At 42.1% G+C, this 15,179-nt stretch overlaps 1 protein-coding gene across 2 annotated transcripts in view; it reads right to left on the reverse strand.

Moving 5' to 3' along the window:
- The window catches only part of LOC136863283 (protein HID1), a 204,958-nt gene extending 198,119 nt beyond the window's left edge, over positions 1-6,839 (reverse strand). The window contains exon 1 of one of the 2 annotated variants that reach the window (XM_067139669.2): positions 6,719-6,839. In XM_067139669.2, coding sequence (XP_066995770.2) covers positions 6,719-6,784 — 66 coding nt within the window. In that variant the 5' untranslated portion in view covers positions 6,785-6,839. The remainder of the gene's footprint in view (positions 1-6,718) is intronic. The other variant, XM_067139670.2, reaches the window with a different exon arrangement.
- Positions 6,840-15,179: the final 8,340 nt, after the last annotated feature.

Below are 15,179 nucleotides of genomic sequence, written 5' to 3' on the forward strand. Positions count from 1 at the left end.
AGAATCACGTAGAAACAAGAGCGTGTACTACAGACATTCATTCAGATTTTCAAATGAGAATGCAAAAAAGTCTTGGGCTACCACAAGAAGAGCAAACGCCTCTACCAAAACCAGTCTAAGGTAGGACAAATGTTCCTACTGCCCAAAGAAGAATCAAAAACAATGACACACTGTCAGTATTTGTTACGAGATGCACCGAGTGTGTTGAGGTAGGCATGGAAGACAGCGATTAAATGTACCCAGAGTCCATAACATGAATGGACAAAATATAATCATCATACATAATTGTTTTCTTGATAATGGTTTGAATGTATTCTTTGAATACAAAATAATTATATCTACAACAAGAATCTATTCTATAAAATTTTAGAGTTTGATTTCCATTTATTTGATGTAAAAATGTATAAGCATATGTTTCATAGGTAGACTAGTAAGGAGTTTATTTAAAAATGGCATATAAAGCATGAAGTACTTTACCATGACGTTTGTAATAATTAGGTATATTCTACTTCAACAAATATTGTACTGAACTTATCCATAAAATTTTTTTAAAAAAATCAAAAAGAAACAAGAACAAAGGCTGCAAAAAGCAAATTATATTAGAGGTGAGCAGTGTGCTAACCTGCAACCAGCGGTGTTAAGAGATGAGGTGCGACCAATGGAGGGTTAAGTGTAATCAAGACTTGTAAATGTAATTGAGAAACTGGAGCAGTCACTATGGTATGGTACTACTTGTTATTTTGGCAATGTTTAAATTCTGCAGTTTATATTTTAATGATGTACACTGCTAATCTGCACGAGATTTATGTTTTTCCAATGTACATTTCAATTTTTAGTGCATATTTTGGCATTTTTAAGTGCATTTTCTGATTTTCTCTCCAGGATGGTCTCATTTTTAACCCATGAGATAGGTTTACACCTCTATAGATGTTACACTTCTTTCAGTCACCTTTCTTAAATAGTGGAATAATCTCTCCTTGCCTCCAGTCACTGGAGACTTCATACTCTTCCCAAATTTTATTTAGTACTCTGTACAACCATTGTACTCCAGGTTCTCCAAGTGCTTTGATCATGTCCACACTGAACTCATCCAATCCCACAGTCTTGTTGTTTTTCATTTTACATTTTGCTGTCTCCACTTCTAGCCACGTCAAACTTTCTATGTTGTCAGGTCAGGTACATCCTGCTACCGTATGCGACAGTAGACGGTACTACCTGCGACTGTCTGGCCGAGGGTTGGGCAGCCGTTACCAATCCTGACAAACTAAGGGAGAACCAACGGCTATGCGTAAGTTGTATGAAAGCAAAACGTTTTAGGAACATCAACAATTCAAACAAAACAAAATTAATTACATATGTAACATCTTTACAATAAATATAATTTTAAACCTTACCTAGAAAGTTAAATATCATCAAGCAGAGAGAATTGATCTCTAAATACTGCTTTTAGTTTCTATAAGACTTTCAAATTATATAATTAATCTCTTCCTTGCTTTATCCCAATTACCTGGGATCAACTGAATACATGTGGCCCAATTTTACAGCTGGATGCCTTTCCTAATGCCAGCCCTATGTGGAGGAATGTATTCAATATTATGTGTTTTTGTGGTAGTCTGTAGTGTGTTATGTTGTATGTAAATGAAGATGTGTATCAAGACTAACACAAATACCCACTTCACGAGCTAGATGAATTAACCAGTTGTGGCTAAAATCCCTGACCTGGTTGGGAGTCGAACCTGAGGTTCTCTGAATCGAAGACTACAAGAATGACCTTTCAGCCAAGGAGGTGGACCATATAACATGATACACAATGTTATTTAAAACACCCAAAGGAAAACTAAAACAATTTTTTATTGATACAAAATACTGTAATCATATAACATTACTTTTTCGCATGATATTGCAGCATGTGCCATTTGATGATGATGATAATGATACTTGTTTAAAGGGGCCTAACATCAAGGTCATCGGCCCCTTAATGGTACGAAATGAGACAGAATGTAATGACAATTTCTAAGTCCAAAATCATCCACTGACCAGAATTCAAAACTTGATGACGAATGAATGGATGAATATGAATTTAAAACTATCAGTGGATCCAACCCGCAACACCCCACATTCCCAGAAACTAGTGTACAACAATAGTATTACTGACCAAGGTACTGCTTCTAAAGCACAATCCTCAATCGATGATGCATGTTGTCTAATGGGAGCAAAAATCCAGGTCATCGGCCCCTCATAATGATACTCATCGCTAGTAAAGTAGAACCATGGTATTTGTCATGTTGCGGTACTAATCAAAAATCCCCGACCTGGCTGGGAGTTGAACCTGGGGCCCTCTGAACCGAAGACCACCACACTGACCTTTCAGCCAAGGAGGTGGACCATATACCATGATACACAATGTCATTTAAATCACCCAAAGGAAAACTAAAACAATTCATTTTCTATTGGTAGAAAATACTGTAATCATATAACAGTACTTCTTCACACATTATGGTACTACTCACAGGTAATGTAATACGTACATGTAACGCAGACCAATGGTGTTCCTCACATAGGTGGACTAATCACAGGGACTCTTACCATCCCATGGTGTTCCTCACATAGTGGGTACTATCATAGGCAACGCCCAGATCTGTGGTATTTCTCACATAATGGTACTAATTACAGGCAACGTAAGCCTGTGGTGTTCTGCATGTAGTAGTACAAATCACAGGTACTGTAAAACCGATCCTGATTCACACACTGTTGCTACTAATCACAAACCTATTGTGTACCTAACGTAGTGGTACTACTTGCAAGTAAAGATGACCCATGCTGTTCCCTGCGCGATGGTGCTAATTACAAGCAGTCTCATGGTCCTAATTCGATCATCCCTTTGGTCACCCCTTGCAACAGGCAGGGGATACTGTGGGTGTATTCTTCGTCTGCGTCCCCCACCCACAGGGGGTTGTGTGAATGGTACACAAGAGCTATTTTATTTCGCTTAAGTCTGCTGGCAAGCTGGTTAGGACCCCTCCCCACCTATCCACCACCTGGGACGTGCCATGTGGGAGTATCACCTCTTCCTCTGCTACGCCAGCACAGTAGGTTTGTGGCATGTGCCATTTGATTTGGAGAGATATGTGCCTCTCACATACTAACAATTCGACCCCTGTTGACTTGTGAAAGCATAGTAGTCATGCTAGATAGGAAGGTACCTTGCCCATCACTAAACAAGGAAGAGAACATGCTATATGCAGGCAACCTTATGTTAATGTTTGCTTTATGTCCCACTAACTACTTTTTTATGGTTTTTGGAGATGCCGAGGTGCTGGAATTTAGTCCCGCAGTGTTCTTTTACGTGCCAGTAAATCTACCAACACAAGGCTGACGTAATTCAGCACCTTCAAATACCACCGGACTGAGCCAGGATTGAACCTGCCAAGTTGGGGTGAGAAGGCCAGCACCTCAAACATCTGAGCCACTCAGCCCAGAAAAACCCTGTGTTTGTTTACAGTAACCTGCCATTGCTGAAAATGCCCGTACCAATAATTCCAATAAGCATGCTTAGAGTGTAAGTGACTAGACATCACTAACTGCTTTTCACTTGTGTTTACAATTAATCACCATCAGCAGGATCTGAGTCCCATCAAACTCTTGAAAGTGCAAATAGTTGAATAGCAAATATGGTTTAAGACTGCATTCAGATTACCAAGTAATTTCCATAACTCTGAATGGGCAAATGTGTTTACATAAAGGCTTGCATACGTGAAATACTAGGAAATTACTTTGACAATATGAACTCACTTATGTGCAACTCACACAGACACAAAAAACAGTTCAAATAAAATTATTTAATACAATAATTTGGTAAGACTGAGTTTAAAGCATTTTTTCCAATGTCTTCTACTACTACAGAATGCAAAAAACAATTGCCCAAAATTTACAGAAGAGAAGGAGACTTAAACCAATAACATTTATAGTTCTTAAATTTCCTCTTTTGCACTCAACCTTTCAGCCATGTTCGGGATTAACCGACATTTGTCAAGCTATTGTCACTGACAAATCATATTCCATCTCCAAATTCTACAAGTCCAGATAAAGTAGCCTATTCATCAAGAATATAACCACCATTTTAGGGACTTCCCAAATTTGCGATTAAATTAAAATATTATAAAAACGAATAATATGTTTTCCTGACTCTGAATATAACATCCTTCACTCAATAACAAAGAGCTTATAAAAATGGCCAGAATCAATGAATGAAGTCTAATACCTTATGCCCTGCTTTGCTTATACTGATAAGAGGCCATGAACATGACAAATTCACCATAAGACATTTGATGACCATTTCCCAGCATCCATCACATTGAACAGGCATCCTCTGTCCAAGAGTATGGTCACTGGTTCCATACATATATTTTCCTGATCAATTCAAACAAATAGCTTCTAGCACTTATAGGTGTTCAATTTACTATCAACTGTCAGTAGCTCGTAAGGTGTTTTTAATGCCTAGCTGAGTGGCTCACCTTCCAAGCTCAAGTTGGCAGGTTTGATTCCGGCTCAGTCCGGTGGTGTTTGAAGTCCTCAAATACGCCAGCCTTGAGTTGATAGATTTAGCAGCATGAAAATGAACTCCTGCAGGACAAAATTCTGGCACCTCCAAAGGCCATAAAAGCAGTTAATGTTAAACCTATGACATTATTATTAAATGTCTTAATGCACTTTGTATGTACAGTCATTTGCATGGATAATTCTGTAGGTATTTTACTTTTTTGTACGTTCCGTCTACATTCGTTTAATTACATTTTCCTAGGTGTCAATGCTCTTCGTACCTTCTACTGTTCTTTCTTCCCCTCTAGCAAATTAGCGAGGGAAAACTATTACAACTTCTGGCTGGACAAAAGTACTTAGTACTGAACAAGTTGGCCGTGCAGTTAGGGTTGTGTAGCCATGAGCTTGCATTTGGGAAATAGTGCGTTTGAACCCCACTGTCAGCAGCCCTGAAGATAGTTTTGCGTGGTTCCCTATTTTCATAACAAGCAAATTCTGGGGCTGAACCTTAAAAAAGGCCACTGTTGCTTTCTTCACACTCCTAGTCCTTTCCTATCCCCTTGTAGCCATAAGACCCATTGGTGTCGGTAAGGAAAAAAAAAAAAGGTGCTTAGTATTGCTTAAGAGAGCACAGATACTGCTCTAAAATTTCTCCTCCTTTCTAAAAGAGAATCTAAATATTGTGTACTTTCCAAGGCACTTCAGGAGACAAGGAAATTCATTGTCTGCATTCAAACATACCGAGATGTATGGTATATAACATTACACCTCTACAATGATATGTCCCCAAACACACTGCAGCCATTTGAATTACACCCTGGACAGCATGGGTATAAATCCTACATGTAGGCTATACATACATTAGATGAGTTAGCTGTTGTTGCCAAGATCATAACTACAGGACCTCCACTTTTTCATGGAATCTGAACAACGGGGATGTAACTTTTCATTTCAAAAGTCTCACAACATGAATTGACTGATTCGAACCATGGTTGCTACAATAGAAAGCCAGTGACAATGTCACTCAGCTATCACACTTCCAGGAAACATAGGGGTAGGTAGTTACCTCGGTCATGGGGCAAAATGTCTAGTGTAATTGCAACAGAAAAGTTGGAAAATGAACAATGTATTATTTAGGGTTCAAGGTCAGTACAGGTTCATATGTTGAATAACCTGCATTTAAGCTGTCACCAACTGCAGACTCTTGAAAACATGAATCACCAAGAGATTTGACCGTGCAGTTAGGGGCGTGCAGCTCTGAGGTTGCATTCGAGAGAAGATAGTGATTGGAGATCTTTCCTATACCATCGTTGCTGTAAGAACTATCTCAGAGCGACGTAAAGCAACTTGTAAAAAAGGGAAAAAACAAACATGAATCTATAATTAAATATTGGGTACAAGAACCTACATCAAAAGTGCAAACCAGTTAAGTACATAAATTAAAATTAACATATCACCTGATACCCATAGTTGTGAAAGTAAATAGGGACAAGGTGAGCAATTACATAACTTGCAGAAATAATTAACTGAAAACTATAAATTCACACATCCTGAGAATAACTGTGACACAATTATATTTATAACCAAGGATTAAGGATCCATGATTCTTAAGTTGATAACTTCAGGAATCTAAAGACAGTGGTGATCTCTACAGCTAATAGCCTTGTAACAATTTCGAAATAAGACTGTGTGCATTTGCCTTAACACTGACGAGCAGTATGTCACTGCAAAACATAACCTTCAAGAGACGAATTTTGCCATAATCTCCCCAAGATATTACAAGGAACTTTCCTGACAGTAAAAAACATTTATGACAAAAATATCAATATAAGAATTAAGGAGCATACAAACACGATGAAGAGCAATCGTGTGCGACAATGACATTTTCATGACACACAAAAGTGTAGGTGAAAACTCCTCAGCAATAATTACCGTAACTAATTCGAACCACTAATTTAAAGTAGTTAGGCAATGATACCGCTAACGAGTAACAAAAATTGCCAAACGTGTACAAGGCTGTTATACCGGCTAAATTCTTAGCATTCGAATCTGACAAAAAGCAGTTCGTTTAAAAGCTCAAGATCGTTCAAGTGACATTTTACCTGCAATTTGTTTACACACCATATTTCAACACAAAATACAATTCTATATCAAGAATGGTGTTTATTAAAAGGATCACCTGAGTCTTAGACGTGAGCTGTACAACCGCTTTTCGAAAATTCAATTTTGTATCACTGTTTCCCATTCTGTCAATTCGAATCAGTCTCTTTACATCAGCTGCTTGTTTGATGACAGTTCTAGGCACGATCCATTGAGTTTGGAACTACAGATGTGTAACGTACTTCCTGTACGGATTATGACGTATATCCGGCACAGAGTATCACATTAGCTCGTGACGTAGCTCAATTTTGATATAAAAATTCCGTGCGTGCCGAGCATCGCGCTCTCTGGATGTTGAAGTAATTGTCAATTTTCTTCTTTTTATAGTATTTGTGCATCGAAAAGGTTTCTGAGAGTAATTAGAGGGACGGAGCAGTTGTTGCGACGTCATCACCCGGTTGTACCGAGTGAAATACCGAGTGAATGTAATGTGGCGGCACGTTCAAATACGTTATTGATATGGCAACGTAAATTCATTGCCCTTTTCTCACAACATAACTGTTTTGCTGAATACAGCAATGTTGTTTTCTGCTGGAGAAGCCGACCTACTCACTTCATCCTTGTGATGCCACAAATTTGATACGCCACCACCCGTCGCGTAAATACGGCCGCAGTATTTGCATTTTTCTGTTTATTTATCATCAGTAATTTCAAAGAACTGCCATGCATCAGACGGTTTTCGTGGCATTTGTGGTACAAATTTCTGCAAAAATGTATTCAGTTCCTTATTCTAAAACATGAATACCAGGTAAAAATGGGATTAAGTATCAAACTAATACCACAATTATTATCTAATATACACTGACTGACAGAGCAAATGCAACACCAAGAAGGAGTGGTTCGAAAGGGATGAAAGTTAGGGAAAAAACAGAGACGGCACGGACGAATAATTGATGTTTATTTCAAACCGATATGCAGGTTACACAATGCGCACGGCATCGACTCAGTAGGATGTAGGACCACCGCGAGCGGCGATGCACGCAGAAACACGTCGAGGTACAGAGTCAATAAGAGTGCGGATGGTGTCCTGAGGGATGCTTCTCCATTCTCTGTCAACCATTTGCCACAGTTGGTCGTCCGTACGTGGCTGGGGCAGAGTTTGCAAACGGCGTCCAATGAGATCCCACACGTGTTCGATTGGTGAGAGATCCGGAGAGTACGCTGGCCACGGAAGCATCTGTACACCTCGTAGAGCCTGTTGGGAGATGCGAGCAGTGTGTGGGCGGGCATTATCCTGCTGAAACAGAGCATTGGGCAGCCCCTGAAGGTACGGGAGTGCCACCGGCCGCAGCACATGCTGCACGTAGCGGTGGGCATTTAACGTGCCTTGAATACGCACTAGAGGTGACGTGGAATCATACGCAGTAGCGCCCCAAACCATGATGCCGCGTTGTCTAGCGGTAGGGCGCTCCACAGTTACTGCCAGATTTGACCTTTCTCCACGCCGACGCCACACTCGTTTGCGGTGACTATCACTGACAGAACAGAAGCGTGACTCATCGGAGAACACGACGTTCCGCCATTCCCTCATCCAAGTCGCTCTAGCCCGGCACCATGCCAGGCGTGCACGTCTATGCTGTGGAGTCAATGGTAGTCTTCTGAGCGGACGCCGGGAGTGCAGGCCTCCTTCAACCAATCGACGGGAAATTGTTCTGGTCGATATTGGAACAGCCAGGGTGTCTTGCACATGCTGAAGAATGGCGGTTGACGTGGCGTGCGGGACTGCCACCGCTTGGCGGCGGATGCGCCGATCCTCGCGTGCTGACGTCACTCGGGCTGCGCCTGGACCCCTCGCACGTGCCACGTGCCACATGTCCCTGCGCCAACCATCTTCGCCACAGGCGCTGCACCGTGGACACATCCCTATGGGTATCGGCTGCGATTTGACGAAGCGACCAACCTGCCCTTCTCAGCCCGATCACCATACCCCTCGTAAAGTCGTCTGTCTGCTGGAAATGCCTCCGTTGACGGCGGCCTGGCATTCTTAGCTATACACGTTTCCTGTGGCACACGACAACACGTTCTACAATGACTGTCGGCTGAGAAATCACGGTACGAAGTGGGCCATTCGCCAACGCCGTGTCCCATTTATCGTTCGCTACGTGCGCAGCACAGCGGCGCATTTCACATCATGAGCATACCTCAGTGACGTCAGTCTAACCTGCAATTGGCATAAAGTTCTGACCACTCCTTCTTGGTGTTGCATTTGCTCTGTCAGTCAGTGTACTTTGCATTATCTACAAAACACAACAAGCGGAGGAAATATAGACGCAAATTAAGGAGCACAGACTGAATACAGGTACAATACCCTTAAGGGGGAGGCCACGACGTTCGGATCACGGAGTATCTTCAAACTTTGTAAACATTTAGTAGTCCATTAGAACAAAATAATGTGCAAGTAGTATGGTGTACTACTAAGGCGTTCTCGAGAAAATCGCAGAGAAGTTTTCGCGTCGAATATGTACCGATGCGGTGCGATCATGAGCACGAAACGGCGGTGGTCGAGTAGTTAGCGTTCAAGCTGTTTAATCGCTGGTTCGCGTCCCGCTTGTCCTTTTGTTTTTCAATACTGGTCATATTCTTTCATATATATTACAATTCATCGGTAATATAATGAAAAAAAAGATGTATTTGCATGAACTTTTATTGGATTTCCAATGTTATTTGGCTCTTTACTAATGTTTACAATTACAAAAAAATATATTTCTTTCTTAATCTGTTTACATTCCAGGGTCAGTTTTTCCCTCGGACTCACCGAGGGATCCCACCTCTACCGCCTCAAGGACAGTGTCCTGGAGCGCGAGACTTTGGGTTGGGGATACAACTGGGAAGGATGACCAGTATCTCGCCCAGGTGGCCTTACCTGCTTTGCTGAACAGGGGCCTTGTGGAGGGATGGTAAGATTGGAAGGGATAGGGAAGGAAGTGGCCGTGTCCTTGCGTTAGGTAGGGGCCTACATCCCGGCATTTGCCCGGTGGAGAAATGCGAAGGGGTAAATCGAACCCCCCTCTACTCAGTGGACCCCGTTCCAGTCCTCGTACCACTTTTCAAATTTCGTGGCAGAGCCGGGAATCGAACCCGGGCCTCCGGGGGTGGCAGCTAATAACACTAACCACTCCACCACAGAGGCTGACTACCAACAAATACATATTACTTATAATTATCAACCAGTCTAACCTACTCAGCGTTCGGTGACGGACGTGCTGAGTGAGGTGCCGGTAGAGCCGGTGTGGAGTGTGACCGGTGAGTCGAAAAGTAAGACGGGAGGGAAGAGGAAGGTGATTGGTGTGGATCGATATCGTGCAGCTATTGGAAGATGGCAGGGGAGATGGAAAAGGGAAACAGGTCGAAATAAAGGAGGTTAAGTGGAAACAAGAATGATGGGCGAGATGATACTGGTGGCAATGGTGATTATGGTACTGTTAGCCATAGGAGGTGTGGAGGTGAACCCCGGCCCGACTTCCAGTGGCAACATGAACTGGGAAGACGTGGAGGTCATAAGAAGAGTGGTGAAAGAAGTGGTGGAAGAAGTATGCCCGTTTGAGCAGATTAAAAATATGATGAAAGAACAAATGAAGGAATTTGAACATATGAGGCGTTGGATACAGGAAAAAACAGACGAGACAATGAACAAAGTGGAAAACAGCGAGAGAGAAATGATATCACTAAAGGCAAAAATAAATAGATGGAGGAAGAGGTGGTGAAGCTGAAAGCAGAAATTGAAGACAGCAACCGAGAACGCAGGAAGAAATTCTTATTTATATATGGAGTGCCGGAAGACAAAGTGCTGACAACCTAAAAATTTGTGGAAGTTATTCAGAAAATGATGAAAATTAACTTTAGTGAAGTTGATATTGATGATGTGGAAAGGATAGGTAAAAAACGGGGTGATAGGCCGATAAAACTGAAGTTGTTTTCCACCCTGATGGCGGAAGTAGTGATAAGAGGCGCAGATAATATACGTAGCACAAAAATTTGGATTAAAAGGGACATGGGAAGAGAAGGGGTAAAGAATATAAACACCCTGTAAAAAACATTTAGTTAGGGCTAAAATACAAGGGTTAAGAGCCTACATTAAGGGGCAACAGCTAGTAGTATCCAATGGACTATGGACTAGAGTGTGGACAGCGAAGAAATTACAGAAAATGGAAGAGAATAGGAAGAACGAAGGGGTAGTGGGGAAGAGAGTGGAAGAAAGGCAAGTCAGAGACAGTCAAGTGGGTGAAGACGGACCTGGAGATAAACAAAGAACCAAGGAAAATAAGACACTGGACCAAAGCACGCAGCAAGAAGAAATTAACTTGATAGAAGCTATTTACAAATCAATCGAAGAAGGAGCCAGAGAGGTAACAGCTGAGATGAGGAGGGAAATAAGGAAGGAAACCAGCGAGACCAGGGCATTATTTAAGGAGCAGAGGACGAAGGCCTGTGGGAGAGAAGAAAGGAAGATACAGGAAGTGATTGTGGGGGCGGAAACACAAGATGTGACAAGAGCACAAAAAGGAAGTGAAATTACGGCTGGGAGACAGGAAGAAGGAGGGATACCCTGGCGAAAGGGAGAAGTTTGAGCCTAAGGGAGATATGGGGTAAGAAGAACAAATTGAACGAAGGCATAGTGAGAAGAAGCAAAAAAGGCAATTTGCAGTAGAAAGTAAATTGGTGTGCACATGAGAATTGCGGAGTTTGTGTGTTATTCGTAACTATGACAAGAGTGATTAAATGGTTAAATTCGTAGGCGGTAAAGTGTGCAGTGAATGAGGAAGAGAGTGATTGTAAATGGGATAGTGTTAAGGATAAAGCTAATATATGGAGATGGTTGGTATATGAGCTGAGGGTCCAAGTTAATGGTGAGCGAATATGGTTTGTCTGGATTCTAAAGATAATAAATATAGTGAGACAATAGATTTCAAATAGTGGTCAACAGTAACGAAACGTAAGGTGAAAAATTGCATACCGGCACTACAGTGGAGGGAATACGAAGCCAGGTTTGCAACTTAAGTAGAGAACCAGAGAGGTCAGTGTTCAAGAAAGAATATGCTGAGTGCGAACCCGGCCGGAAGTGATATACTCTTTGTTTAAAGTGCAGATGCAAATCTGACACAACATTGTACTCTACATAGCAATATGTTACCAGTTAGTTTTTCATTGCCATACTGCCATACTGTCTTATACTAGGGACAACAGACCATTCTCCCTCGTTGCCATTTGATTATTATTATTTATATCAATATGGCTTTTTTCCTTGTTTTGGTGTCAGATATGTTTATTTTACAGGAATTATTATATGTGTATGTTAGATTAAGCTGCCTAGGTTGGGCATTATTATTTTTCTCTTTAGTAGATCAATAAGGCTTCAATGCTGTAGATCGGAGGAAAATAAAGTCATTTACATTTACATTTATAATTATCAACAAGTAAACGACCAAATGCATAAAGTTTTCCTGAAAATATATGCCTGTCGTGATTTGCGAAATCCCTCATACATGACAGTGAAATCGGGTAAGGTACCCGGAACTGCTTTGTACCTGGACGCTCTGTCCTGCAATCTATATGCGACTATAACCAGTGTTCTTTCTTTCTTTCTTAATCAGCTTACCCTCCAGGGTTGGTTTTTCCCTCAGACTCAGCGAGGGATCCCACCTTTACCGCATCAAGGACAGTGTCCTGGAGCGTGAGACATTGGGTCGGGGCCCAGGCGGCCTCACCGGCTATGCTGAACAGGGCCTTGGCGGTGATGGGAAGACTGGAAGGGATAGACAAGGAAGAGGGACGGAAGCAGCCGTGGCCTTAAGTTAGGTACCATCCCGGCATTTGCCTGGAGGAGAAATGGGAAACCACGGAAAACAACTTCCAGGATGGCTGAGGTGGGAATTGAACCCACCTCTACTCAGTTGACCTCCCGAGGCTGAGTGGACCACGTTCCAGCCCTCGTACCACTTTTCAAATTTCGTGGCAGAGCCGGGAATGGAACCCGGGCCTCAGGGGGTGGCAGCTAATCACACTAACCACTACACCACAGAGGCTGTGATGACCAGTGTTGAAAAACAAAAAAGCGACGAGCGGGACTCGATCCAGTGATCCAGCGATTACGGAGCTTGAACGCTAATCACTCGACCGTCGCCATCTTGTGCTCGTGACCGCAAGGCACCGGTACATATTCGACGCGAAAATTCTCTTGCGATTTTCTCGAAAACGCCTGAGTAGTACGCCTTACTATTTGAACATTATCTTTACCTAATGGACTACTAAAAGTGTACAACCGAGCTCGATAGCTGCAGTCGCTGAAGTGCGGCCAGTATCCAGTAATCGGGAGATAGTGGGTTCGAGCCCCACTGTCGGCAGCCCTGAGGATGGTTTTCCGTGGTTTCCCATTTTCACACCAGGCAAATGCCGGGGCTGTACCGTAATTATGGCCACGGCCGCTTTCTTTCACTTCCTAGCCCATTCCTATCCCATCGTCGCCATAAGACCTATCTGTGTCGGTGCGACGTAGAGCAAATAGAAAAAGAAAAGTGTACAAAGTTTAATAATAATAATGTTTTTTGCTTTACGTCCCACTAACTACTTTTGAAGGTCTTCGGAGACGCCGAGGTGCCGGAATTTAGTCCCGCAGGAGTTCTTTTACGTGCCAGTAAATCTACCGACACGCGGCTGTCGTATTTGAGCACCTTCAAATACCACCGGACTGAGCCAGGATCGAACCTGCCAAGTTGGGGTTAGAAGGCCAGCGCCTTAACCGTCTGAGCCACTCAGCCCGGCGTACAAAGTTTGAAGATAATTCGTGATCCGAACGTCGCGGTCTCCGCTTGTTAAACATGTGTCGTGCGCTGCACTGTGCTCTGGTCCTCCGCGAGTACTTGCAGTTGTAAGCGAAGGGGATCGATGGTGCGCTCTACCACTGCCTTCGTGATGTCCAGGCCGTACTGTAACGAGCGCGGGAAAGCAATCAGCTGATCGTTAGGGGGGAAGTTTAGCACATGAGTTAGTAGAGTTAAACATAGATTTTCGCAGTTTTATTGACATTTTTAATGATGGCCGCATGTTCACTTAGATATATGTGAGAATGAGTCGTCATAGACTGCATTATTAAGTGGAAAGTCGTTAATTAGTGTTGAAAACTTAGTGTGGGCGTGTATTTATATGAAACCATAGGTTAAGAAGATCGTTCTTCAGTGTTTTAATTTTGTAGTTTATTTGTGTAAAGTTATATTTATAGTGTAGAATTAATTGAGTTAGTGCACTCTGTGGTTTATTATTAACCACGAATTGTAAATACTTGAATTAAGATGATCAGTGAGGGAAATCACCATGCCTAAGTTGCTGTGTGCCTGGCTGTAAAACCAATTATAAACAAGGAGAGTACACTCCGGTATTTGTGTTTCCTTCTGAAGAAGAACGAGCTAAGTTATGGAAGAAGGCTATTCCCAGGGAGAATTTAATAGTTAATCACAACACAGTTGTGTGTACCAGGCACTTTTCTGAAAATCACATCCTGAGAGAAATAAGAGTGTCCCGTCCAGATGGTGAGTTAATTTTTTTATTATGTCATAAACATGGGTAACATTAGGTAGGCTCTATATTTGTATGTAATCAGACCTACGGCTTATCTGAATTCGGTGTATTTGAAAATGCAAGTCTTATTTATGAGTATCACCGAGCTCGATAGCTGCAGTCGCTTAACTGCGGCCAGTGTCCAGTATTCGGAAGACAGTGGGTTCGAACCCCACTGTCGGCAGCCCTGAAGATGGTTTTCCGTGATTTCCCATTTTCACGCCAGGCAAATGCTGGGGCTCTACCTTAATTAAGGCCACGGCCGCTTCCTTCCCATTCCTAGACCTTTCCTGCCCCATCGTCGCCGTAAGATCTATCTGTGTCGGTGCGACGAAAAGCAAATAGCAAAAAAAATTATGAGTATCAAACAGCAGTGTGATTTATGTAAATCTTATCTTCTGACAGATTCATATCTTATTTATGAATTACCTCCAGAAGTAAGATATCTGAATTTCCTGAATCGAAGAAGCTTAACGTATCCATAAGACATGTCAATAGAACTTGAAATTCAGGTGAACAAAGTATTTTGTGTGTTAGTGTCAGATACATATAAGATGGAATTTCTAAATTCAGACGATCCTAAGTGTGTCACAAAATCCCTGGCTTTGGAGTCAATGCAGTTGGCAGATACCCTAGTCATTTGTGACTGCGGGAAGAAATTGGATGACCTGGCCGGACAGTGTAGGCCTATATATATTTGGGTGAATATATATTTTTTAATAACTTCTCCAAAATTCACACCGACTTGTGTATTCAACAAAGTGCTTTCAAAGAGAGCAGACCTACTCCATACTGGTGTAACTTCCTGTAAGAGGTCTAGGAAAGCTGCAGTGTTCATGGAGTGGAAGCAGTGAGGTACAGAAATAATTTATATTTTTAATAAATAGTAATGGTAATTGGCTGCATGTTTTCTGTCAGTTTGTATGATG

Source organism: Anabrus simplex, chromosome 2, assembly GCF_040414725.1.
Source record: "Anabrus simplex isolate iqAnaSimp1 chromosome 2, ASM4041472v1, whole genome shotgun sequence".
Classification (NCBI taxonomy): Eukaryota; Metazoa; Arthropoda; class Insecta; order Orthoptera; family Tettigoniidae; genus Anabrus; species Anabrus simplex.